Here is a 27,466-nt window from a genome sequence, read left to right as displayed (position 1 = left end):
TATCATGTAGCAAAAAGAGGATTAGGTACCCATAAATTTAAAATTTAGAGAATGACAGCGAGACAAATCGGAAAAGAAAATCGTTTCTCCGGGATTTGAGAAGATTGGGCTTAGGTAGAATTTGTTCTTCAAAATCAATCTTAGGCGTTATTTTCTTCGAACGAACGAGGAGCATTACAAGTGTCTGACGAAGATCTTGAAGATTTACATGTACTTTGTAATCGAACTTCCGGAAGTCGCACCTCAAAGTCGTCGAAGTCTCATTTTTTTGACGGTTAAAAAGTATGAAGTTTTCGATAGCGAATTTTTTTATACCAAATGACTCTGAAAGTCTCCAAAAAAATATGAAGAATCGACTCCTAAAGTCTGAAAGTTTTGAAATTAGAAGATTTTCCCAAACACTTTTTTTTTAATTTTCTAGAGACAACACCAGATTTCAACGTTTTTTTTATTTCTACGTCACTTGGTTTTGAACAATTCGATTTCGACAATTTCTGTGCGTTTTTTTTCATCAGGCCTAGTGTGGTTGGTAACGTCTCCGCCAACCACGCTCGACGCTTGGGTTCGAATCCCACCGCCGACATAGGTGTCGATGGTTGTGAGGTGGCGTGATCCACTCACAACCAACCCAACTGGTCTAGATTCAATCCTAGCCGACACCGGGAGATTTTCTGAGGCAAAAAATCTCGGGGATCACGCCTTCCATCGCATGAGGAAGTAAAGCCGTTGGCGCCGGTCCGTTAATAAACGGGTCGTGTGTTAGGGTCCTGGGTGTGGAGTCGCCTCCCTGGGCGTCGGTGATTGGCGAGAATAAAAAAAAAAGTAAAACTCTGACCGCTTTGAGGCTCCACAGCCCAAAATCCGTTTGAGCTGAAATTTTGCATGAGGTTTTTTCTATAAGACGAATTTTTTGAGTACTAGTACTAACTGAAATTCGAGAGTAAAATTTTTCCAAACATTTCACCCTCGCTGCTTGGATGTGATAATAAATAGCAATAAAAATACAATTATTTTCGATTTAGTAACCTCTTCTTCAATCAAAGATAAGAAACTTGTCAAGAAAAGTTGAATGCGTTATGTATTATACACAACCGCGAGGTTAAAGTAGAATTACGACTGCCTGTCTTATGTCATTGTATTTCTTGCAATAGGTTACGGAATTTACTCGAGTGGGGTCAATAAATTTGATGGACTAAAGCGGTAAATTTCAGTAATAATTCTCTTTCGACTCTTCTATGAAATAACTGGTAACCCATAAGAGGAATTATTTCATTGGCTGGAATATATAGCTGCTGCAGAGCACCTCTTCATTGTCGTGTTGTATATAGTTTTAAATCTGAATTAGAATAAAAAGAAAGAATTTTACTAGAACCAATCTGGCAAAAAACAGTGTACCCTTAAGGGCTCATTTTTTTCAAAGATTCCTTGATAGTTGAGTTAAGTTACAGGAGTATCAGGGTGGACAGTGCTGGGAAAACCGGAAGAACCAGGAAAAAATGTGAGAAGCCCAGAGAATCTATGCATAACTAATGTGTTCTTCCGGGCGTTTCTAAGAACTCTGAGAATCCTTGAATTTCGAAGCTTTCAAATCCAACGAATTCTCATTCAAGAATCCTGTTCCCATGGACAGGCCAGTCTAGAGGATACATCCTTCAGGAATCCTTATCAAGGACGCCCACGATTCCAATGTGAGAAATCTTAGGAGCCGGGACGTCAGTTACGTCGAATATTAATCGTTGAAATTTATGATTCGGTTCGCATGTTCAAAGAAGTTTCGTGCGCATTCTAAGAAGTTGAAACAATTCCGGCTTGATGCTACATGGACGCACACTCCATGTACAGTCGTAGAGTTCAGTTTATTTCGCTAATTTTTGGTGTTTCTGCATAAAATATAACTGAATCTACAGGAATCTTTCTCAATAAGAAATTTTCATTTGTAAAATTTGTTTTTAATTGATATTACAGGGGTGTTCGGTTAATATAACTATCAGACATTTCCTCAATTAGATATACCGTACTGAATCAAATCTCGAACACTTAAGCTATGATGTAACTTCTTGTACTGAAAAATCAACGAAAAAATGAATTTTCTCATCGATATTTAAGGTTTAGCATGTTGGTTATTTAATTTTCATTGCAATTAAGTGCATTTAAACATGTTTTGTATATTGAAATAACGAGAATTCAGAGCTCGATTTTCGAATACTTCAACGTAATCGCTAGGAGATAGATAGGCAAATCGTCTAAACACTGGTTGACACTATTTTTCAAAATCTGCTGATTCCTTGGAAGTGGCCCTACACAGCCACTGGGTAAAGGACATTCCACGAAAGGAAAAGATGTACAATAGTCATACTTTTTATTACACTACCTCTAATAATTTCATTTTTATGAAGTTTGAATCAAAACAGTACTTCTTCTCAGTAACGTAAATGCGGGTTAGTTTTTGCCAACCAGTAAATACTGTTGCTTTGCATACAAAAGTTGTCGGATGTCAGGCGCTGCTTCCCACAAATAAATCAGCGCGTAAAAAATGTCTAAGGGGACCGCAACTGAGTCAAAACTTGATCTTAATTTGGTTTGTTTCAACCAGGACGCTTTATCACCTACATAAAGTTATTAACAACATTATACAAAACAACATCAAAGTTTTACAATGAAATTTTAAAATTCCAATGTGTTGAACCACAATAGTTGACATTTTTCATAAAACATATATCCTATTTCCAGTACAAATTGGATTGTTACCAAATACGTGTATGCATATCCGGAAGATTTATCAAAATGAAATCTAAAGATTCCTGCATTGGGGTTAAAAGGGTTTCCAGGTCCGTAACGCAGAAACGATTCCCTTCACGATTTCGTCACCGAGTTATAGGTATCCTGAGAATCCTCACTCAAGATTCTATATGTGTTAGTTGGGGAATGTTGCCCTAAAACACCATTCTAAGTCAGTAATGATCAACAAATATTGCAAAACAATCTCAAAGAAGTACTCAGTCAACTTTTGCTCAACTTATTGTTTCACTGTGATGGTAGATGCTTTCATCACTGTTATTGGAACATCTTGTCCTAATTCTAATCTGAAGAAATTATTTTTCTTACATTATAGAAGAAACAGAAGGTAAAACATAACAAACGAGGAACCTTAATTCATATGCTGAGTGTAAAAGCACTGACTGCAAGCTCCACAGTATGGCAAGATAAATTGAAAGAAGCCTAAGCATGGACGCAATAACGTAGGGTTAATGTGTCTACTTCTTTCGGGCGAAGATGACAAACGCATTAGAAACTCGTTTACTTCACATGACTTGCTAATGGTTCAATTCTCTCCGTTCGCTGGTGGTTGACGAACCACCAACAATTGCAAGTGTTGTTTCGTCTCCTAAAAATTATCACCTAGAAAAAGATGCCTCGTAACATCGATCGCTCAACGCGCACTAATTTGTACCCAACGGAACATAAATCTAGATTGCTTTATTTATGCTTACTGCATGAGGCAGCGTCTGAAAGAAAGAAAAAAAAACTGGTGCTAGCTGACATTGTACAAGCCGGTCAACCATTTCTAGGCTCTTGCGGGTAGGCAGGGCTTACGACTCGAGAGAGAAAACGATGCCATTAAATGAATTATTAACGAACCACATTCCGGGCAAATGACACATGAAACCTCGGCTCGGCTGTTTGTCGTGTTTGACTACTCGAACCCCTCGGCGATGATGGTGGTAAACATACTCAACCGTGCCGCAATTTACTAACAGTGAAAAAATGAACGAACGAACGGTGCATATGGGTATGGCAAATATCCAAACACTACCTCTCGGGTATCAGTATAGGGGTTATTAATAATAAAAAAATCGTTGAGAGAATGATTGACTGATTCAATCGATCTGGATTGTTACGTTCAGTGTCAGATCGATTTTTCTCTTGTGTGTTCACTGGATGATGTCGGTGCGATGATAAAGTTGCTTTCAAGTGAATCACGAACAGTTATGCTTTTAAATTCACTTGTGACTAACAGTTGTTTGAGTAAGCATTATTCGCAAACGATTGCAGCAATCCAACACCGGAGCTTGTGACCGTTGGAATTTCCTTCAAGTACACTGGAACGAATGAAACAACAATCATAAACAACAGTATTCTGTACGATGTTTTCACACACAGGTCGACCGCAGTGGCGCAACACCAAATGCATACACTGCGGTGATGAGTAATGCTGAAGCAGGTTAGAATCACTCCTCGAGGTGCACTCACGAAACTCTTCCCCTGCAATTCTGCTTATTTGGTCGGTACGTACTGAAAGCCACTCTTCCCGAGGTCTCTTACCGTAGACATAAATTAAACACAAAGTGTTTCTTGTCCGTCCTTCTTGTAGCAAAGCCACCCCACAATCATCCGCACAATTTATTTATGCCCGGTAAGAAAAAGTTGTCATTCGTTCCTTCAGATGGTTATCCCCCATAAAGGGGGGTCTTATACGTAAGAGCAGCTTTTTCCATTCAAAGATCGGTCACGTTCTATGATTTCGTAAAATAACACTGTATCCCGTCATTCCGGCACTGCAGGGCGGTTCATACCTTGTAATCAAACAAACTGGGTTGCATCATTTCGAAGCGAACCTGCTCTAGATACGGACACGGAATATTCTTCGATCGAACGAGAGAAGATGGACCGCATCTGTAAAGTACACCGTCCATTTTGGCCTTGACCAGTATTTGTGCGGTACGCGCGGTGAGCATCATCGACGGAAGAAATTTTTCTGGCCTATAAATAAAAATCATAAATATTCAACGCCGCGTACAACCAAGTCGCACGCACGCACACATCACCACCAGAGTTGCGATTTGGTTGGTCGCGTCACCCGAAGCTTGGTTCTTGTTTTGGTTCTGTCACCGTCGTGTACGAAGCTCAAGTTCGAATTTATTTTTCTAACCGCGCGTCGTTGTTTTGACAGCGGAGCTTGATCTTCACCAGAGCTTGGTTTTTTTTTTCTCTACTGTCCTCCAAAAGGTGCACGCAGCATCTGGGTTGAAATATGTTTTTTTTAACAAATTACATATCTTTTCCGGTATAGCAGTCAGGCCCGCATCGAACTGTGATGAATTAGATCGTACAGATCACCGAAGCGATGATGTCATTTGGCTTATTTTGAGAAACAAACAGTGTCATGGTTTATTTTCGACCCAAGGAACCACCAAGACACATTCTTCAGTGATCAATCGTGACGTTGTAACTGAATCGCGAACATCACGTGTAAGACCTAAAGATTTATGGGGGCAGTTTCGGATGTGCGTTGATCCGATACTTGACAGATGGCATCTCCGTTCCGTTTTCTTCTATCGCACACTGTTCAGCGCAAGGAATATTGTTGCAATGGAATCTTTTTTATGGGCGACAAAATAGCTGTCCGTAAAGTAATAATGACTGATAAAACGTTTCAGATGTAACTTTTTCTATGTCAAAAGCTCCGTTGTTGTGTGTTTAGCTTCGTTAGCTGGTTAGTATTTGCTGATGTCTTTATTGATATGTCCGACCGAGAAGCTCTATTGCTTTATAGCTGTTTCGATGAAGAGCAATAGGGTTTAAGCAAAAAAAAAAACTTTATTTTAGTTGTTCAACGTTCACTACTTTTAGTTATGAAATTCTTTTATTTTTCGTCAATAAAAGCTTCCTCTTTCTATGTTCAAATTGGATGAAATATTTTCAACCTGTTAATAATACGTTGCAAATCAATTTACTTACGACGATCTTCTTCCGACCACGCCTTTTCCCCAACTAAGCGTCACTTGACAGAATCGACTAGTCGTGTTACCAGTTATATAAAAGTGGATCTTAATAGCATGAAAAAGAAAGCAAGAAAGCGCAAAAAGGCGAAGATTGCGAACGATTTGGTGATAAAATGAGGGAAAATTGTGCATCAGTGATCCAGAAATACAATCCAGCGGAACAAAATTAATAACCTCGGATCGTGTTGGTTTTTTGAGATAGTGTTTTTGGCAATGTTCACGAGAATAATCAAGGAACATTTTTGTATGAAAATATTTAGACTAAAGGTGTACTAAACTTGTACTAAATCTTTTTTCTTGATTTTTTCGATTTAGAAAGATGTTTTTTTTACAAATTTGTTTATTGGTCAATAATATGAAACTCTTTCGAAGTCACAACTATTCAAGAAGCCACAGTGTATGAGATATTGTTTTTTTTTTGACAAAATGGACAAAATAACTTTTATTTTCATTTTTTTTTTCTAAGTGTACTTACGAACAAAACAATTTTGACAAAAGTGTACTTACAAACAAAAGAATTTTGACAAATTAACTTTGCGTCACAGTCAAGACGTAACCATGAATGCAAGGTACAATTTTGAACCCATGCCAACTGTGATCACATCAAGATTGTTTAGTGTGCTACAAATGCATATTTCTAGACCAAAAGAGTTTTTATTTATTTATCTTCAACATCTCTTAACACATTTCGATATTGATATTGGAAACAAAACACCATTTGTTTTTAATTTTGTAGAATTCTACAAAATTTCTCACAGAGTTAAAGTTTCGGGCTGAAATTTTGTCTACTTACATCTAGTCTAATATTTTTTCAGCCCTGAGAGTTTCTGGTTGCGCATTTTGAGATATAACATTGAAAAAAAAATCCAAAATTTTCTTTTTTTTTAAATATCTCAAAAACTACAGCCCATAGCCATCCTATTTCTGCGGCAAAATTCAAAGTTTGAAAGTTTCATAACTAAAAATTCGTAAAGTTTGCTAGTACACTTAGAAAAATAAAGTAAAACGAAATTTAGTTTTTTATCCATTTTGTCCAAAAATCAATATCTCATATACTGTGCTTGAATAGTTATCACTTTGGAAGACTTTTATATTGTTTGCCAATAAACAACTTAGTAGAAGAAACCATCCTTCTAAATTGAAAAAATCAACAACAAAATTAGTACTAGTTTAGTACACGTTAAGACAAATATTTTCATACAAAAATATTCCTTGATTATTCTCATGAACGTTGCCGAAAACACTATCTCCAAAAAACCAACACGATCCAGAGTTAATAATTTTGTTCCGCTAGATAGCATTCCTGGACCACTGTGCACTGGCATAATGTACTGTAAAAGCTTGCTGCAATACAGGTGAAATAGTTTTCATAGTTTTACAACACTGCTTCTCGTTATTTTTTTTTTTTAATAAAACAACGGGAAAGTTTAAGAAATATTTCCGGGAAAACAAGAAAAAGCAACTATTCGAAAATTGATGTTAAACCCTCTTTTCAACACAATCATTTTAAATCCTGAAATTCACAAGCCTTTTTCACAAATCAACAGATTATTTTAGCTTCTTAAGGCCCAAATACACACACGACGCAATGACACCTTATCGATACAAAATAGAAGTTTTTCAGCTTTTATACAGTTTATATTCAATTTTGGTTCAGTTTCAGGTTCGTTTCGATTTAACTTCAATTCAGTCCAGCTCCGTTTCTGTGCAGTTTCGGGTTGGCTATAATTCAGGAAGCCCCCGTAGCCTCAAGGTTACAGAGTCCGTTTTGACAAGCGAGTGGTCATTAAACTGGGACACGGTTATATGGGGAAAAAGCGATGGTGTTATTTTTTCGCTCCCATGCACTCTTTGTGTTGCTTATGGGTCCTATAACGACTGTGTAACTTTTTAGATCGATTGGTGAAACGCCCCATTTGCGCCCGATTTTTAAAGCTTCCATACGGTTTTATATGGGAAAAACCACTTTTACTATAGAGATGTCCAGTTGGCTCCTGAAAATATATCAATACATGATATTTATAGGAAATTTCCTGGGAAAAACTCTTCTGAAGACCGCAAGGCGCGACCTTGCTTGTGAAAAAAGATATTCACCCCAGACTGATTGAATATCTGACGAACGGCTCACCATTGAATTTTACTAGCAACATTGCTGCAGCATGCTGCTGTTGCAAACTCAACCATGTGATGAGAAATGATATCGCTCAAATTTATCTTGGAGGTTTCTCTGGAGATACTAGTTTCTTGGATTCAGTTCAGTTGCAGTTGATGCTGCGATTCAGTTCAGTTCAGTTACAATTTATTTTCAAACCAACTTCAATTTGGTATTTGATAAATTTCAATTTCATTTCGGTGCTGTTGAATATTTCAATTTTAGCTCAATTGTAGTTTTTTAGTTCAGTTTCACTGTTTTTTTTCTTAGTTTGGTTTTACTTCCATTTTAGTTCAGTTACCGTTCAGGAGCACTTAAACTTTATATCCGTTTCTTTATAGTTTCATTACAGTTCCAATAAAATTTCTCCCCAGTTTCGGTGGAATTCAACAGCTTTTGTTCAAATTTATTCACTTCTGTTCGAGCGTCTTGATAGAAAACCTTCACTACACTTTACACTTTTTATTCACTTTCACTATTTAATTCTATCACTTTTCACTTGCATATACGTATTTCAACACTTATATAGTGTCGTCGTCAGTGCATATTTGGACTGTGGAGAAAATAGCGAAACCCCAAGAATTTTATACCTAAGTAGGTAAACGAATGGGGCAAAATTTAACTCAGAGAACGTAAACAACTTGAGTTAGGTAGATAAATATGCGGCCTGGTGATCCATGCCTTGTCGGGGAGTTTTCGGTAGAAATTTAAAAAGCCAAGAGAAATGATTATCCTGATCTCTGTTGAGGAGGGTTTTGTTTGAAAATCTCTAAACTTTCTGCGACATCTAATTTCCAAGGGGATGTTACTGATCGAACTAGACTAATGTTGTCGGTAGTCATAGCGTGATCTTCATGGAATATATATGTACGGCTATTTTGGATCTGAAATGGTGAGTTATTCCTTTTTCTGAGTCTTTTTTAGCCTTTACAAGTTCTGAAGTATGTTCCTTAAACCGGATGTCTAAATTTCTTTTAGTTTGGCCAATGTAAACCTTATCACAATGTGGACATGCAACTTTATAAACACCCGCCCTATGTAATTTGTCAATAGTGTCTTTAGTAGACCCCAACTTTGTTTTAATTTGATTATATCTACTACTGTAGATAATATCGATATCAAATTTTCTAAATTTTTTACGAAGTTGACGTGTAAAATTGACGTCATATTCAACCACTACTCTTTTCCGATCTTCTGTTAGCGGAATGAGTGTTGTGTGAGATTTCCTATGTTGGATTCGTTTCTTTTTATCATAAATGGCTTGTATGGTTCTTCTATTATATCCATTCTGCTCACCAATATCAAAAATATATTCCATTTCGTTTTTCTTACCTTCATTACTGAAAGGCAAAGATTCCATACGGTGGATCATATGGTGAAAGAAACCATTTTATGCTGGGAGGAGCGGTTAGAAGTGTTAGGTATTACCCGCTTAGTATGTGTGGGTTTCCTAAAGATTTCGAATTCAAAGTGGTTGGAGTTTTTAACAACGACTACATCTAAAAATGGAAGCCTGTTGTTTTGTTCAATTTCCAAAGTGAACTGGATATTTTTATGAATACCATTCAAAATTCCCAAAAAACTTTCCAAGTCCCCCTGTTGTAAAATACAAAAAATATCATCAACATACCTCCACCAACCATCTGGTAAGCAGTCTTTTTCATTTAGTTTATTTTCGAAATGTGCCATAAAAAGCTCACATAAGAAAGGTGAAAGAGGATTCCCCATCGGTGCTCCTTTTGTTTGTTTGTAAAATTTCCCACGAAATGAAAAATAATTGTCTTCCATGCAAAGTCGAGTTAACTTCAAGTAACTGCGTACTTTAGTTTTCCAAGGGTTGTCACATTGTTGGGAGAGAAGCCAATCTTCCAAAAGATTTATAGCTTCTTTCACTGGAACACTCGGAAAAAGTGCTGTGACAACAAAAGAAACCATTATCTCGTCAGTGTTGATGCCCCCCGATGATTTTAAATTCTCAACAAAATCGACTAGGAAACTTGTTCGGCATTGATTGAAATTCCTTGACTAACCATTTTGTCAATTTTTCTGTTGGTGCCCCCACCACAGAAACGATTTCTCTCATTTCATCACCAGGTTTATGTACTTTAGGGAGACCCTTTATTCTAGGAAGAGAAGGGTTCGAAACACGAAGATTTTTCAAAGCGTCACCAAAAATAGGTTGGCATTCTTTGATAGTTTTTTTCAAAATTTTTCACCATGTCGGCAAGGGCAAGCTTTTGTTCAATTACTGTTCAGCTTCGATTCAATTTCAATTCAGTTGTACATCAGTTTCTGTACACTTTCTGCTCAGCTTCAATTTAGTTTCAGCTCAGATGAAATTAGGCTTCAAATTAGTTTAAGCCAAGGTGAAATTTAGCTTTCAGTTTCAATTGGGTTTTAGATCTGTTGTTGTTGAGTTTGAGTTTAATTCTAGCTTGTTTCGTGCAAATTTTCAATTACTCTCATAATAGATTTTTCTAATCGAATTTAATTCAGATTTGTTCGAATTTCCTGACTTCTTATTTTAGTTTCATTTTAGATGAACAGTTTGCTTCAAAATTGTAGTTCAGATTTAGTTCAGCTTAGTATTGGACAATCTTCTGGTCAGTTTTAGTTCAGTTTTAAGTCAGTTTTGATTAGTTTTGACACAGTTTAAAATTAATTTTTTGTTCAGATTTAGCACTAGCCAGTTTTAGCTCTTCAATTCTATTTCACTGCAGTAAAATATATAAACAGTTCGGTTTATTCAAACACCTTAATTTCAGTTGGATTTCCGTTTCAGGTTTTATTCTCTGTTTCAGTTTCTGTTTAGTGTCACTTCTATTTCAGTTGATTTATTGTTCAGGCTTACTTGAACTTCGTGTCAGTTCAGTTCAGGTCAGTTTTTATAAAGTTGATTAAAGTTAAAGTTAATTTCAGTTTAATTTTAATTTTAGATTTTATTTTTTGTTTCAGTTTTAGTTTAGTGTTAACTCAGTTTCAGTTTAGTTTCACTTCTATTTCAGTTGATCTATTGTTCAGGCTTACTTGAACTCAGTTTTTATAAAGTTTCATTACAATTTCAATCAAGTTTCAGTACAATTTTCAGAGTCTTCTCTAGTTCAATTAAGTTGTAGCTCAGTTTCAATTGAATTAAGTTCAGTTGTAATTCAGCTTTAGTTTCAATTTAAGCTTTAGATTACAAAAGTTCACATTAATGGACAACGTAATTCTAATTCCCTAACAAAAAAAAAGCTTTAGATCTATTGTATTTCAATTTCAACACAATTTCAATTTAGGTTCAGCTTGTTTATTTTTTTGTAAAATTTGAGTATAATTTAAGATCGAGTTTAATGAAGTTTAAGTTTTGTTTCAGCTCAGATTCAGGCGAGTTGCAATCTATTTTTATTCAAGCTACAGTTTAGCTTCAGTAAGGATTAAGTTCAGTTTCAGTAAGAGGCAGTTTAGTTTAAAATTCCAGGTAAAATTTAGTTAGTTTTGGGTCAATTTCATGTACGGTTAAAGCTTATTTTTTCTTCAGATACTAAACAACTCACTACTCAGCATATTTCAGCCTAATTTCAGATTCAGTTCAGTTCAATTAAGGCAGTTTATTATCAAGTTTCAGTGTTATTTTTAATTTGTTTTCAATTCTATTTAGCTTAGCTGTTCAATGTTAGTACACTTTTAATTGAGTTTCACCTCAGCTTTCGTGAAGTTTCATTGCAGTTTAGGTTAGGATTCCATTTCGATTCAGTTTTATTTCAGTTTATCTTCAATTAAAAACAAAAATTGGAACAGCTTGAACTGAGAGAACTTTTCAAACATCGAATCCTAGTGCACTTTCAAATGTCAACTGTTGTAGTAGTAATTATTCAAAATTACAAATTTGTTAGTAATAATATATGAGCTGTCAGATGATATTTGATAACCGTTGGAAATGGACTGATCCATCAGAAGATAATGTTAAGTGCGTTTCTTTTGTTGCACTGCTAAATTTATTTTGTCTCTAAAGATTCTGAACGATTGAGTTATTTATATGGGCAACTATATTTTGCAATTCAAATAGATCGCGCTATCCATCCTTGTTATATTCCATATGTTGCTCCCCTTTTTTGGCGAAAAAGAGCGAATAAATTTGAAAGCACATTTGTGTCTCCCTCCTTATGATAATGTTTTGACATTAAGATAATAGGCATGAAGATAAATTCTGCTCCTAAATTATTCCGCCATACTGCCTAACTCAAAAGTCTAGTTCAACTGAATAACTGAGCGTTTTCATTTGCATTTAATTTTGGTTTTCAATCAACAAACTAGAAACCCCGGCAGCAGTCACGTCCTAGTCGAAAGGGCGCTCGCTTTTCGAACAGCAAAGTTCACTTAAAGAACTAGAACGATTCGAAAAATAAATATTGGGGCCGTCTACGAACGACTAACATGAAACAATTCGGATCAACGAATCGTCTGTTTGCCGATTCTGGCCGGCCAGACGTGAAAAAATCGACCCCAGCAATGATGTGACAAAAATTCACCACCGTACAGCACCACCAGTAATCATTCAACATGAGGAATTCCAATAGAAAAAATGAAGCTAAAACCATATATTCATTAACGGCAAACTGCTAGTTAATGGGCGTCGGCCGGCTGGTTGATTCATTCCAGTGGCGGTGTTGTTGTTGGCGCGCCTGTGTGATACACAGTGTGTATGTGTGTTCAAGTAACCATACCGCCGTCTTTTCGAGCGGTAGTTTGTGTCAATCAATGTTGGTCTGGGTTACCTAACTTCTTGGAAGTATTGCCGACTGTTGAAAGTAATTTGCATGCCAGGAAATGAAGTTTTCTTCCCATCGTGGGCTTCGTTGCATCGACAAAACGGAACTGCAACTGTGTCGCCTCGATTATGCTAATTTAGCCCCAATTGAAACCGTTCAGTGCAACGACCAAAGTTGCGGTCTTTTATGCTAAATAATTCCTTTATAAATACAATTGCTGTACGTTTCCGACAGGTTCTCGACTATAGAAACAATTATCTCATTATGGTTGAAATCCCCACTAATCCTTCCCCATAGGTCAGAGTGTAATGCGTTAATCTGCTTCGAAAAGATGGTACGTAGTATCACACACACATTGCTACACTCCCACATTCATGTGTAGTTAGTAACGAAGATTTATGTTCTCCGGTCGAGCGTCCAGTTAGGCCAACGGACGGTTTACGGCTCTAAAGGGTAGACAGACGTCTGAAGATGGACAATCGTTTTTCATAGACTGATCAGCTGCACACGCCCTCGCACAACTCTGACTCTGACTCTCTCTCTCTCTCTGCCTGCCATGTGACCACTGCCGCCTTGTACTACACAACAGTCGGAAAGCGAATTTAGAACGTGAATATCGTCACTCGTCACTAGTAACGCACGCTAAATGGGGTTAAATTGAAGGTTCAATGAGACGTGTGCAGGCAGAGAGCATCTTCAGCAGCTTACAGTTTCTGTGGAATTGCTGCACTAGATGTAACCTTCGAAGGTTGTTTAACGAAAGAAATTAGAATAATTAAATTCGCAGCAAAATTGATTTTTATGATACATATATATAATTCATAATGACAGCTCATGTCACTAGATGTCACTGGACTAAACTGAAACTGGACCCAAGGTTTATTTAAAACAAAAAAAAATTGTAATCAATATAAAAAAATGAAAACTAACAGCGAAGTTGGAATCATCGATTAGAATTAAAAACCCGAACATCGAAAATTGAAAATCTAAAATCAGAAACTTTACACTTTATTTAATATCTTACACAGTTGAGATCGAAAACTCGAGCAAAAAAAAAAGTTTTTTAAACCATTGATTAGGTATTGAAAAATCATGCATGCATCAAGTTATGAAATTGAAATATTTGTATGAGGAAAAATGTTTTCCGATTGTTACAAAGTCAATCAATCGAATTGCTCAAGCAAAAGGAAAAAAATACAAGTCATAGTGATTAAATTTACTGGGGTAACTCAAATCCTTCCATTTCTCATATTCCCGATATAACCCGAACTCAGCGCAGTTTTTGATCCCAGCACGTACCACACATAATCGAAATTTGTCAATTTAATAACACCCTCATCTAACCCCATATCTCTAAACAAATCCGACGCTCGATTTGTCAAGTACTAGTACTATGTCCTGCAAGTAAACGACGCAGCAACCAATTACTCAACCCCATCCCGATGCGCTCGGAACCCGAACTCACCGGCATTTGCAACAACAGAAGAAAAAATAAGGCAGCAGCCAAATTGATGAACCAGCAGTTTTACCCTGTAGCCGTCGGTTGAGAGTTGGGAAAATTTGATTGACATTCGGCGTCACACCTCCTGGCTCGGCAGCTCCTCTGGGACGGTATAGATCAACCCTCTTCATCGTCGTCAAGGAACACCTTAGAGTGGGAGGCCCACACCGTCATTGTCGGGATTATGACTCACTTCAGTGGTAGCCTTTTTATTCCGTTCTCTGTCTTTTTTTTTCTCTCTCGTTACTGCCGCATACCCGGCAGGCACAATTCGGTCGAAACGCAGAACACAATTCAGTATTGGCTCCATCGACGTCGGGCCACGGAAGTGTGTGGCGAAACGGAAACAGCACGGAACGAACGACTAGACGCTGGTTCCATTCTGGGGTGTATCGGAAAAAGCGTTTTAGCGCCGCGTCGTCTGTGCAACGACCGCCAATGACGTCTAACGGGAAGCGAAATAAGGAGAATCCAAAAACCCGCCGCCGTCGGCGGTAGCGTTGCTGCGTTGGATTTCCTTTCACCCCTCAAATCTTCCGGGTAATGGAATATTCATTAAATCTGCTAAACAAACCCCCCACCTCTCCGAGTGGGTTGTTCAGAGTTCTAAACCGGAACACGGGAACGAAAGGTTCCACCAAAAGGAAATGACGAAACTGTGTCGGAGAAGAGTAAGTGAATTATTCATTGCTGCGCTCGTTTGGTGAAGTTGTTCCTATACTGGCAAGGGGAATCAGCGCGGGGGGAAAGATGCAGAAATGTGAAAGTAAGCAGAAGTAATGTTGGCTCACAGTTTACAGCGCTAAATTGGATTGAAATAGAGCCCAAGAACACCGGGGCACTCCGCTTTCGGGCGTTTAATGGATGCTGAACGAGATGCTAGGTTGTTTACGTTAAATCCTCACTCATTTCTTTTTCGTGGAGTTTGTTTGCGAAATTTTTGAAAGTTGATTACGTTTTGTCTTACATCAGATAAAGTTTCGAAAACAGCTTTATTACAGGGTAATATAAAGTAATAAAAACATTCGTTTGTGTAGTTTTTCGGATTTCGTTTTAATCTATTTCTAAATAAACAATAAAAAATGCCAACTTTTATGACCGGCAAACATCAAACTATTTTGAGGTTATCCCAAAGGAAACAGATTACCGAGCTTTCTGTGTATGTGTTGTGCATATGTTTGTGTTCAATAATTTTAAATAACGAACAGAAATGCGCAAATGCAAATAAATATACAACGCTGTGATCTCATTCTTCCGTTGGTCAACATTTGCGACCCGATGACGCTATGTTCAGACTGTCGTCTGCTGTTAGCCGACAGATTTAAACTGCATGCACCGAAGACATCCGGACGAATCCAATCTCATTCGCCGACCAGCCTGTCCGCCCGATCACCGTCACCAATCGTCCGGCCGAACCAGTTTAGAAGATTTGAATAACAAGACAACATTTCCATAGCACATTACTTGGTTCGAACCTGCTTGCAAAAAATAATAAAAAATAAAACACCGAATCAAGTTCATTGCTGTTATCACTCTTCTCGCGAGCCTTGATTCTTGCACCATTATCCAAACACAATGCCAATTTATTTTTATACCCATCATTCACTCTTATTCATTCATTCATTCATTCATTGTTTCCTTCTCTCTGTCTATTTGCAGCGCACGACCAAACCCGACATCGCGCCTGTGAGTCGCCGGATCCTGCGACCGCAGAGAGCCAGTGGCAGTGTTGGTAGTGATATTGTCGGAATAGAGAGTGTAGTTTTATTTGTGTGCAATCTTCCGGGCGCGCGGAATAGTGCGGCATGTGGACAATCAGTGGCCGCGGCGGTGGCCCGGCAGTGACACTGCTGGTGCTGATCGCCCTTAATGTGCTGGCCGTGCAGAGTCTCAGTAAGTAGAACGGATTTTCTTCCAAGTGCAGATTTCCGAGTCGAATCGGAAGGTAGACAACTCTCCTGGCGGTGAAAACGCTGTCGCTATTATTTTACTTGTGCAAAATTATGTTCCATTCCATAATTCATTATTCAAAAGATGCATGAGGACGTTTCATGGGATGATATCAGAAGCTAAACTGCACATGCTCAAAAAACTGTTTGAACAATAGATAAAATAATACTATTTTTGTTCAAAAGTACCTAACCATAAAAAAATTGGTATGATTTTTTACATAAATATCCAGTTATTTCTCATGAGGGATGTGTATGATGTTCTAAATCAATGTATACCAATGAATTGAAAAACAGTATTATTTTCGTTGACCTTACAAAGTTCATCAACTTCATCTTTACGAAAAATGTGATAAATCGCTGAGTGAAAATATAACGAATTTGAATGAGGCGCAAGAAAGAAAACGATAAAGCTCAAGTATGCTGAAAAACGTTCATAATAAAATTGCCGAAAAAGCGCTCCCAAATTGTGACTGAGACCAAAAATAAAATTAATCCTCAATTAATCTTAGAATTGCTAAAACATACGCTTAAATTTGTGCTCAGAATTGCTGGAAAATACTTTGAAAAGCCTGACATATTCGAAATCAGAACAAGCTAATTCTCTTCAGTCTAATTCTTAAGACTTTTATTGCTAACCTTATGGAACTCACAATATTTATTTCAGGCTAAACCGTATGACTAAACCGTACGAATTTACAACAAGCATAGAATTCTTTCTATCGTTATACAATTGTACATCTACAAAAAATCAAACCTTTATAGTATTTTCAGCATCAATCTTATTGATACAAGGTGTTAGGGAGCTCACCTAAAATCCTTTGGTATATGGCCAAATTTTAACTTCTGCAGAGTTATTCACTTTGGGTTTTGTTGTTAACTAAATTAAACATTGAAGTCTACTCTACAAGTTGTTCTTTGACACCAAGCATCTAACTCTTTAAGTTTAGCTACTATTTGAAAGCAATAGGCTGCGCCTTCGTTCAGTGCTGTATAATTCACAATTTTGAAGTTGTATGAAAGTTGTAATTTTAAAGCTGTAAGAAAGTTACAACAAACCACTAACCTTGAAAATAGTCAAGAAGTGTAATAGTCTATACAGTCAGCTATCAAAAATTTACAGATTTTTTTCAAGCCGTGCCGCCAAAAAGGCGAAAGTTAAAAAAATATTTTTGAAATTTTGAACTTTAGGCAAAATGTTCTAAAATAGTTGTAATAAAACTGTCTAAAAGATTATGATTGTTCGAAAGGTAGATTTTTCATAAAACCTAGAAAACCTTCGAAAACCGATTGAAAATCACTAGCGAGTTTTCAAGTAACCACTGAAAATTGTCAAATATTCGAAACCCCAAATCGGAAAATTCATAAAAAGTGTAAAAACTGCCAAAAAAAAACTGTCAAAACAATAAAAAGATTTTATTATTGAAGAGCTACCTAAATTGGGGGGGGGGGGGTCGGCTAATGTCCACGGTCCATACATTTCTTTTAGAATTTATATGGGCAGTTGTCCACGGAGGGGGATGGAGGGGGGGGGTCAAAATCGTTAAAAATCTGTCCACGTGGTATGTGGATGGCCCTTTAGAAGATGCCAGCAGAAAGACATTAAAAGTCGGACTTTCTAATAAATCATGAGCGGACTCTGTAGCTTGCGGCCACAAAGTTCTGCACCATTAACTCTCAACAAACTTCAAAAGTTTGCCGAGGAGTTCAAGAAAACTGCAAAAAAGATTTTTAAAGAAATGAAAAGGTATAAATTAGCATGTTGTGGTCAAAATGCAAAATTTAGAAAATTCATCAAACTTCATTGAAAATATTTCAACGTCTTAATGATTTCGACTTCATAGCAGCATTTCGAACTTCATTCGTTACCATTCTCATGTTCGCCACCAGACAACATGAAACGAAAATTTCTTCCCCCCAAGCCGCAAAATGCAACACGCAAGTGCTGCACTCCTACTGTCTGCTTTCACCCGCTACGAAAAGCCGCAATTCAGAAAGCAACACCTTGTAACGTATTGTATTATTGCGTGGTTGAGAGTGCTGCAAAAGTCTGGTTTCGCTAGTTGCCAATATTCTTAATACAAAACGAAATGTCTCTGCTCCTTGTGAAGCTAAGAGAATGATATAACTTGAAAAAAAGGTGTTGCCACTTACAACATTCCGTCGGTTTCGTTCGAAGCCGGCACAACTAAAAATTCTGTTTTTTTACTGTTGGTAGCAAACAATGTCAAATACTGTCAAAATCCGTTAAATAAAATTCCCAAAAAATCCAGGGCTGTAAGCAGATACAGTAAACACCCGATTATATCAGTACCCGATGTTATCTGCTCCAGATTTTATCGGCCCCCGATTTTATCACCTTTTTCGCCAGATTTTATCATCATATAACATTTCATCGAAAAAAATGTCAGTATGAACTGATTTTCTATTTAGATTAAATATTTTAGTACATTTGCACAGCTCTGTGTAGAAGAACATCACTCTGGATAGAGTTTTCATCGAAACCTCAACCATTGCACAGTGTTTTATTTTGGCGTTTTCGTTCGATTAATTGAATAGTGATTCAAGCCATAAAGTATGTTCATATATTTTTTAAGCTATCAAACAACGCATCTTTCGATATAGAAAAATGGGTGATCAACTCATCTAAAAGTTAAATAGAAAATTTCCTTCTTCATTTGATTGAGATGGGCGATAGTGTCTTGAGCAAATCTCTTACATATTACGATCCGTATGAAGTTTTATTTCAAAAAGCACAAACATCTCACTTCTCGTTCTTACTTTATTCACATTTTCCGAATTTTTTAACCTTCTACAAATTTATCAGCCTTCCAAAAACGCATTTTGCAGAAAAATATTATGTTTTATTTATTCAATTAAACAAGCTTTTTGTCATATCATAACATTTTCAGGGGTAATTGCACTTCTACTTTCTTCAAATCTCGCAATTATCCACAAGTGGCAGTTCCACTTGCAATTAAGATTCAAACTTTCGTCATTCAAAGTCTGTAGACAGCATCCTCGATTAATTATTGTTTTTAAATTCATCGGTGTTGTTTCAACTACGTCATCGATTTGTTTGCTTCTGTTTTCTGCTTGCGTAAAAAAAGTCTCAATTTTCATGTGTTTTGAAATGTATTGAAGAGATATTTTGTGAGAGGGCTATCAGTAAACCACGTATACACATCAGACTGGGACACGGTTATATGGAAAAAAGCGATGATGTTATTTTTTCGCTCCCATGCACTTTTCGTGTTCCTTATGGGTCCTATAACAACTGTGTAACTTTTCAAATCGATCGGTGAAACGCCCGATTTGCGCCCGATTTTTAAAGCTTCCATACGATTTTATATGGGAAAAACCACTTTTTCAAAACTTTTTTCTGTAGAGATTTCCAGTTGGCTTCTAAAAATATATTAATACGTGATATTTATAGGAAATTTTCCTGGGAAAAACTCTTCGGAAGACCGCAAGGCGCTACCTTGCTTGTGAAAAAAGATATTCACCCCAGACTGATTGAATATCTGACAAATTTTACTAGCAATACAACCATGTGATGAGAAATAATTTCGCTGGGGCCATCCACATACCACGTGGACAGCTTTGGGTGGGGGGGGGTGGGGTGTTTGGTAATGTCCATTTATATTGGCAGTTGTTCACGGAGGGGGAGGGGGGGTCAAAATCGTTTACAATCTGTCCACTTGGTATGTGGATGGCCCCTTATATTTATCGTGGAAGCTTCCCCGAAGATACTATGAGCAAAAATCACACTTTGAAAATTAATCCACGCGAAATTATTTCTCATACCTAAGCAAGTTTGCAATAGCAGCATGCTGTAGCAGTGTTGCTGGAAAATTTCAATGGTGAGCCGTCCGTCAGACATTCAATCAGTTCGGGGTGAATAGCTGTTTCTACAACGTAGCGCCTTACGGTCTTCAGAAGAGTTTTTCCCAGAAAAATTTCCTGCAAATATCATGAATTGATATTTTTTTAAGAGCCAACTTGACATTTCTAGAGAATAAGTATTAAAAAAGTGGATTTTCCCATATAAAATCGTATGGAAAATTCAAAAATCGGGCGCAAATCGGGCGTTTCACCGATCGATCTGAAAAGTTACACAGTTGTTTTAGGACCCATACGGAACACGAAAAGTGCATGGGAGCTAACATTTATTTATTGTCCCCCTAATACACATTGGGAGTCATTTCTGATCTCTCTTCCGTTATCTTAGAAAATATCTGAAAATCACGAGAAATTGATTTTTTAAGCTACTTGAGATATGTGTGACACTAACAGCACAACTTCATAGCTTTATGCAAACACTAGTATCTAACCCACGAACTAGTGGTGAAATTCATGTTTCACTTATATGAGAGCCCTCCCTTCCAGAGGAGGCAGGGGTGTCAAATAACCATTGACATATTTCTCACTCCTAAAAACCTCACCATGTGAAATTTGGTTCCATTTGCTTAATTAGTTTTCAAGTTACGCAGAAGTTTTTGTTATATCTGTATGGGATCTCGCGCTACTCTTATAATCTTTTCCGGCCTCAAAAACCCCTACATACAAATTTTCACACCGATTGGTACAGTAGTGTCTACGTCTATAAGGATCAGAGAAACAGACAGACAGATAGAGCTGCTTTTTCATATGATTAGATTTCTTATAGTAATTTAAATCGCTGATTTTACGTATTAAATTACTGGTTTACCATCTTTCATAACAAAACATTAATAAAAAAAAATTTCACGATTTTATCACTTTCCCTATTTTATCACCCCAAACATCATCAAGGGGGTGATATAATCGGGTGATCACTGTATACCATTGCTATTCAAATCAAAATTTCCTGATAAAAGTAGTAAAGGGTTTTACTAGGCTGAAATATGTGCTCAATAGACCCAAATCTGTTCCATAGGAATAAGAAGCCTTAAACTTTAAAGTTTGCTGGAAATAAAAAGGGTTACTCTCGAACCTACTTGTTTGAGTTGTGTCAGTGGTCTGAATCTTACAAAAAAATGGAATAAAATGTTATTGTGTCTCGTGAAACTGAGAGAATGAAATACACTAAAGTCGCTTTTTACGCGGGGGATACGTGCCGCGTAAAAAAAACCGCGTAAATTCCGGAGTCCGCGTAAATTCCGGAGTCCCTGTAAAAAAACCGCGTAAATTCCGGAATTCGCGTAAAAAAACAGCGTTAATTCTGCATTCCGAGTGAAGGTAAACCGAAATCCGCGTAAATTCCGAAATCCGCGTAAAAAAACGCGTAAATTCCGGAATGCGCGTAAAAAAACGCGTAAATTCCGGAATCCACGTAAATTCCGGAATTCGCTTAAAAAAGCCGCGTAAAAAGAAACCCACTTAAAAAGCGACCTTAGTGTAATTTGAAAAAAAAAGGCGGAGCTACTTACAACATGGGTATGAAGCATCGTGTAGCGAGGTGATTTTTTTTTGCTTTTTTTTTGCTTTTAGCTTTCAGCGATTTGCCTCTAGATTGAGGTGATATGTTTTTTATTAAATTGAAACTGGTCCGTTCAAATGCGCTGTAATGTGATGTTTAGCAAAGCAAAGCCTCGGTGCTACGTGCCGATTCGGAACTCGACCTTCTGTATATGTATTTATACTTTCATCCTTCCTTTTACACTCCTATTTGAGTCATTCCATGCTACTTCGAACATCGATCCTGATCGACCATTTCCGATTTTGCTGAAACTTTTCACAGTTGTTCCTTCTTGATAAAGAAGTCATTTTATGATATCAGTTCTTCATGTAGACTCGCGACTGCTGTTCGAAAAGGGCCTATCCGAAATGGTGACTGCAATACCGGGCCAACCCGTGGCGGAAGTGGAGCAAGCCCCTAACCGTTCCGCCCTTTTCCAAAAATCAGTTTAACATTTGTTGTCTCCCTATGGGGGATCTATCAGATGTTAAGCTGATAAGAACAGATACTACACTTTGATCTTAGCCTTTAGGCCGAGAAGCGATGAAATGGTGACTAATGGATAAAAAATTCTATATCGGAAAAATGGCTTGTTTGATTGAAATGGTGTCTTCAGCAAAGTTGTAGGTAATAAAATTGCGATTCTAGAAAATGGTTTTTCTCGTCAACATAACGTTGAAGCCACGAACCAGGCGAGCCATTATTATGCAACACATCATTGTTAGTTAACGCATTTCTACACTGACTAGAGGCATCAAATTTCACAGGAAGGGTTAAAAAGCTATAATCTTTCTTAGGCAACTATTTGGTTTTTTCGCTCTCGTCGACCAGTGTTATCGAAATAAATGTTAACAGATCATCAAGAAGTTTAAAGGCAAGCTTTTAACAGTGAGGGTGCAGTTTTTTAAATGTTTTTTTTCTGTTCACAAAAAGTGCTTCTGTATCAATCAAATCCGAGATTTCAACAATTCTGAAATTTATTTTGGTTAAACCATTTCTAATAATCTAGTTTAAATATTCTAGTCTTCTATAAAAAACTTATCACAAAATTATTCAAACGTCAAAATTGTGTAAAAGTCGCTAAATAACTAAAACGTTATCATAAAATTGACGAAAAATCATAATTATGTTGAAACGGGTTTAAAATCCATGGTAGAAAGTTGTTCGGTAATCCGATCAAAATAGCCGACTCATCTTCATATGGCTGTTGAAAAGTTGTCAGCAAGTCTTCAACAAATCATCAAAAACAAATCTCTTCAACAAATCATCAAAAAATCGACGAATCTGCATAAAATCAAACTTTCAAAAATCAAAAAATCCAAACTGCAAAACACGATATAAAGTCGTGAGTACAAATAGAAAAATAGAAATAGATTGAACTTAATGGTTGCAGTGGTATGCTCATAGAGGAATAAGAAGAGAATGAAGGAAAAACATCAAAACACTACAAAAAAGGTAAAATCATTCCGCGTCGAACACTCGACAGAAACGGACGTGCAAAGTGGTCGTTCTATTACAATCCGGTCCGCGTGTACGAATAGCCAAACAAAAGAGTGTATTATTCGCGCTAAAGGCCAACTAGATTGTGAGTTGTGTCGCTACGTTCTGTACCCGGCTCGCAACTTTGGCTGTATTGGTGCGAAATACCAGCTGCAGTTTTGATCTGTGCACAGTGAATAGATCTTTCTAATTCAAGGCCATCAGTTGACAGTCGAGTCGTGTCGCTGTGCTGAGTGATCTCACACCCGGCTCACTGCTGATGGCTGTATTGGTGCTGCTGTACTGGTGCTGCTGGCTGCTTTGGGTGCAGCTTCGAACGATCGGACAACCACTGCTGGAAGGAAGAAGTAAATAGGTACGTGTTCTTGTCGGCGCTAGTGCGCTAGTGCGCTACATTTAGCGCGATGGATATAGATCCCTCGCCTCCCGTGCCACCATCCCCGAACCCCCCTGACCCTGACCCTTCTGTTACCCCCTCCCCTGTTCATTCTCCAGTCCCCCCTCGCCCCAGGCTTTACCCGGACGGATCTCAACAGGGCAGCTATACAGTTTATTTTCGTCCAAAGGCAGGAGTGAATTCAAAGCGATTAAACATACTGCAAATTTCTAAAGACCTGACGAAGGGGTACAAGGCCGTGTCCGAAATTTCCAAGGTCCAACCTAACAAGCTCCGTGTCGTGGTCAGTGATCTTGGCACAGGCCAATGCTATCGCTTGCTCTGAGCTCTTCACACGCGAGTATCGCGTTTACATACCCGCACGAGACGTGGAGATCGACGGTGTCATAACCGATTCGAGTCTGTCTGTCGAGTGTATCCTAAGAAGCGCAACCGGTTGCTTCAAAAATACCGAAACACAGGCGAAGATTTTGGATTGTAAGCAATTGCGGTCCATGTCTCTCGTCGGCGGTAAAAAAGTTTACACTCCGTCAGACTCGTTTCGCGTTACGTTTGCCGGATCTGCACTCCCTAGCCACGTCTCGATCGATGACTTCGACATGACTATTTTAAAAAACGGTGAAATGACACGTATCCCGAAACCTCCAGCGCGCCCAAGCGCTTTGGATCTATCCTTATGTTCGACGTCGCTACGGTTGGATTGCACATGGAAGGTAATCCTCGATCCTCACGGTAGCGACCATCTGCCTATTCTTATTTCAATTACAAACGGGTCAACTCGCATGCGACCAATTGACATTCCGTATGACCTCACACGGAATGTCGATTGGAAGTTATACGAGGAAATGATTTCAAAAGCGGTCGAGTCGATTCAACATCATCCACCACTTGAAGAATACAACCTCCTCGCGGGCTTGATTCTCGACGCCGCGTTGCAAGCCCAAACGAAGAAATATTCCGGCGTAACGATCAAAGAACGGCCTCCCACTCCGTGGTGGGACCAAGAGTGCTCCGATGTCTACACGCAAAGATCCGACGCGTTTTTGGCCTTCCAGAAGGGAGGTATACCTGGCGACTATTTACGGTATTCGGAGCTTGATACCAAACTTAAAAGTTTGGCTAAAGCAAAGAAACGCGGATATTGGCGTCGGTTCGTGAACGAGACGTCGAGGGAGACATCGATGAGCACACTTTGGAACACAGCCCGAAGAATGCGGAATCGCGTAACGGTCAACGAAAGCGAGGAGACTTCAAGTCGGTGGATATTTGATTTTGCCAGGAAAGTATTTCCGGACTCTGTTCCTGCGCAAAACTTTGTTCGCGATACGTCTCCGGGCCACGACGCGATAGAATCACCTCTTACGATGGCAGAATTTTCAGTTGCCCTCCTGTCCTGTAACAATAACGCGCCTGGGTTAGATAGAATCAAATTCAACTTGTTGAAGAATCTACCCGGCAATGCCAAGAGGCGCTTGTTGAACTTGTTCAATAAGTTCCTGGAGCAAAACATTGTACCGCAGGATTGGAGGCAAGTGAAGGTGATCGCCATCCAAAAACCAGGGAAACCAGCTTCTGATCACAACTCTTATAGGCCGATTGCAATGCTATCCTGTATCCGGAAATTGATGGAAAAAATGATACTCCGTCGTTTAGACCATTGGGTCGAATCAAATGGTCTACTATCAGATACTCAAATTGGCTTCCGCCGTGCCAAAGGGACGAATGATTGTCTTGCGTTGCTTTCAACAGATATTCAGCTGGCGTATGCTCGCAAAGAACAAATGGCGTCTGCGTTCTTGGACATTAAGGAGGCTTTTGATTCCGTTTCTATTGAAATTCTTTCGGGTAAACTTCACCGACAAGGATTTTCTCCAATTTTGAACAATTTTTTGCACAATTTGTTGTCCGAAAAGCACATTTTACGCACGGCGATTTGGCAACTTTTCGCATTAGCTACATGGGTCTTCCCCAGGGCTCATGTTTAAGCCCCCTTTTTTACAACTTTTATGTAAATGACATCGACGAATGTCTGGCAAATTCATGCACGATAAGACAACTTGCAGACGACAGTGTAATCTCTGTTACAGGAGCCAAAGCTGCCGATTTGCAAGGACCATTGCAAGATACCTTGGACAATTTGTCTGCTTGGGCTTTACAGCTAGGTATCGAATTCTCTCCGGAGAAGACTGAGATAGTAGTTTTTTCTAGGAAGCATGAACTTGCTCAGCTTCAAACACAAATTATGGGTAAAACGATTTCTCAGGTTTTGGTACACAAATATCTTGGTGTCTGGTTCGACTCTAAAGGCACCTGGGGTTGTCACGTGAGGTATCTGATAAAAAAATGTCAACAACGAGTGAATTTTCTTCGTACAATAACCGGACAATGGTGGGAAGCCCACCCAGGAGACCTTATAAGGCTTTACCAAACAACGATACTGTCTGTTATTGAGTACGGGTGTTTCTGCTTCCGCTCCGCAGCAAACACACACTTGATCAAACTGGAGCGAATACAATAGCGTTGTTTGCGTATCGCCTTGGGTTGCATGCAATCGACCCATACGATGAGTTTGGAGATCTTAGCTGGAGTACTCCCATTGAAAAACCGCTTCTGGAGCCTGTCTTCTCGTATTCTAATCAAATGTGAGGTCTTGAACCGTTCCGTGATTGAAAATTTTGAAAGGTTAATCGAACTTAATTCTCAAACCCGTTATATGACATTGTATTTCAATCACATGTCCCAAAATATTAACCCTTCTTCGAATATTCCAAATCATGTCGACTTATCAAATACTTCTGATTCTACTGTGTTTTTCGATACATCCATGATAGAAGAAACTCGTGGAATCCCGGATCATTTACGCGTGCAGCAGATCCCTAAATTTTTTTCCAATAAATATCGAAACATCAACTGCGACAATATGTACTACACTGACGGATCACTTCTTGATGGGTCCACTGGCTTCGGTATCTTCAATAACAATTTAACCGTCTCCCATAAGCTCGATTATCCTGCTTCTGTTTACGTCGCAGAATTAGCTGCAGTTCAGTACACCCTAGGGATTATCGAAAAAATGCCCACGGACCATTATTTCATCTTTACGGACAGTCTCAGTTCCATTGAGGCTCTCCGATCGATGAAAGATGTTAAGCACTCTCCGTATTTCCTGGGGAAAATACGGGAACATCTGAGTGCTTTATCCGAAAAATCTACTCAGATTACCTAAGCGTGGGTCCCTTCTCACTGCTCGATACCAGGTAATGAGAAAGCGGACTCTTTGGCTAAGGTGGGCGCAACAAACGGTGATATTTATGAAAGACCAATTACCTTTAATGAATTTTTCGCATTTGTACGTCAGAATACGATCATCAGTTGGCAAAATTCTTGGACCAAGGGGGAACTGGGAAGGTGGTTACATTCCATAATCCCCAAGGTATCGACGAACCTGTGGTTCAAGGGGTTGGATGTAGGTCGGGATTTCATTTGCGTGATGTCCCGGCTTATGTCCAATCACTATAGATTTGACGCGCATCTCCGTCGTGTTGGGCTCGGGGAGAGTGGTATCTGTGCCTGTGGTGAAGGTTATCACGACATAGAGCACGTTGTTTGGTCATGCCCTGTACACCGTGACGCCAGGTCTAGATTAAAAGCTTCCCTGCAGGCCGAAGGTAGGCAGCCGGCTGTTCCTGTTCGTGATGTCTTGGCGAGCCGTGACCTATCCTACATGTCCCTTATATACGTTTTCCTGAAATCCATCCACGCCCCAGTTTAGTCCTATCCCCTTCCGCCTACATCCAACCAAACGACAAGAACACGTTAAGACCCCGGATCCGGAAACAGCAATCAGACCCGCACGATACTCTCAAGGCCCGATGGAAACAACCCAATATGCCAGTCCGTAATATCTTGGCCCAGCAGCGGAACAAGTTTAATATGCTGCTTACCTATGGCAATGAAAACCATCAAACAGCAAACCTGTGCTTTTAATGCAAA

The 27,466-nt window shown here is 38.6% G+C and overlaps 1 protein-coding gene and 1 non-coding gene across 8 annotated transcripts in view; one reads left to right on the top strand and one right to left on the bottom strand.

Annotated features, from left to right (window-relative positions):
- The window catches only part of LOC129718131 (neuroglian), a 99,875-nt gene that overhangs the window by 12,239 nt on the left and 60,170 nt on the right, over positions 1-27,466 (top strand). For all 7 annotated transcript variants that reach the window (XM_055668573.1, XM_055668589.1, XM_055668564.1 and 4 more), the window contains exon 3: positions 15,847-16,080. In XM_055668573.1, coding sequence (XP_055524548.1) covers positions 15,993-16,080 — 88 coding nt within the window. In that variant the 5' untranslated portion in view covers positions 15,847-15,992. The remainder of the gene's footprint in view (positions 1-15,846; positions 16,081-27,466) is intronic.
- On the bottom strand, positions 21,925-22,121 carry LOC129719222 (U2 spliceosomal RNA). Its single transcript, XR_008727153.1, has one exon. It is a non-coding gene; the product is annotated as a U2 spliceosomal RNA (small nuclear RNA).

This window comes from Wyeomyia smithii, chromosome 1 (assembly GCF_029784165.1).
Source record: "Wyeomyia smithii strain HCP4-BCI-WySm-NY-G18 chromosome 1, ASM2978416v1, whole genome shotgun sequence".
Lineage (NCBI taxonomy): Eukaryota > Metazoa > Arthropoda > Insecta > Diptera > Culicidae > Wyeomyia > Wyeomyia smithii.
This window is presented reverse-complemented; position numbering and strand designations above follow the sequence as displayed.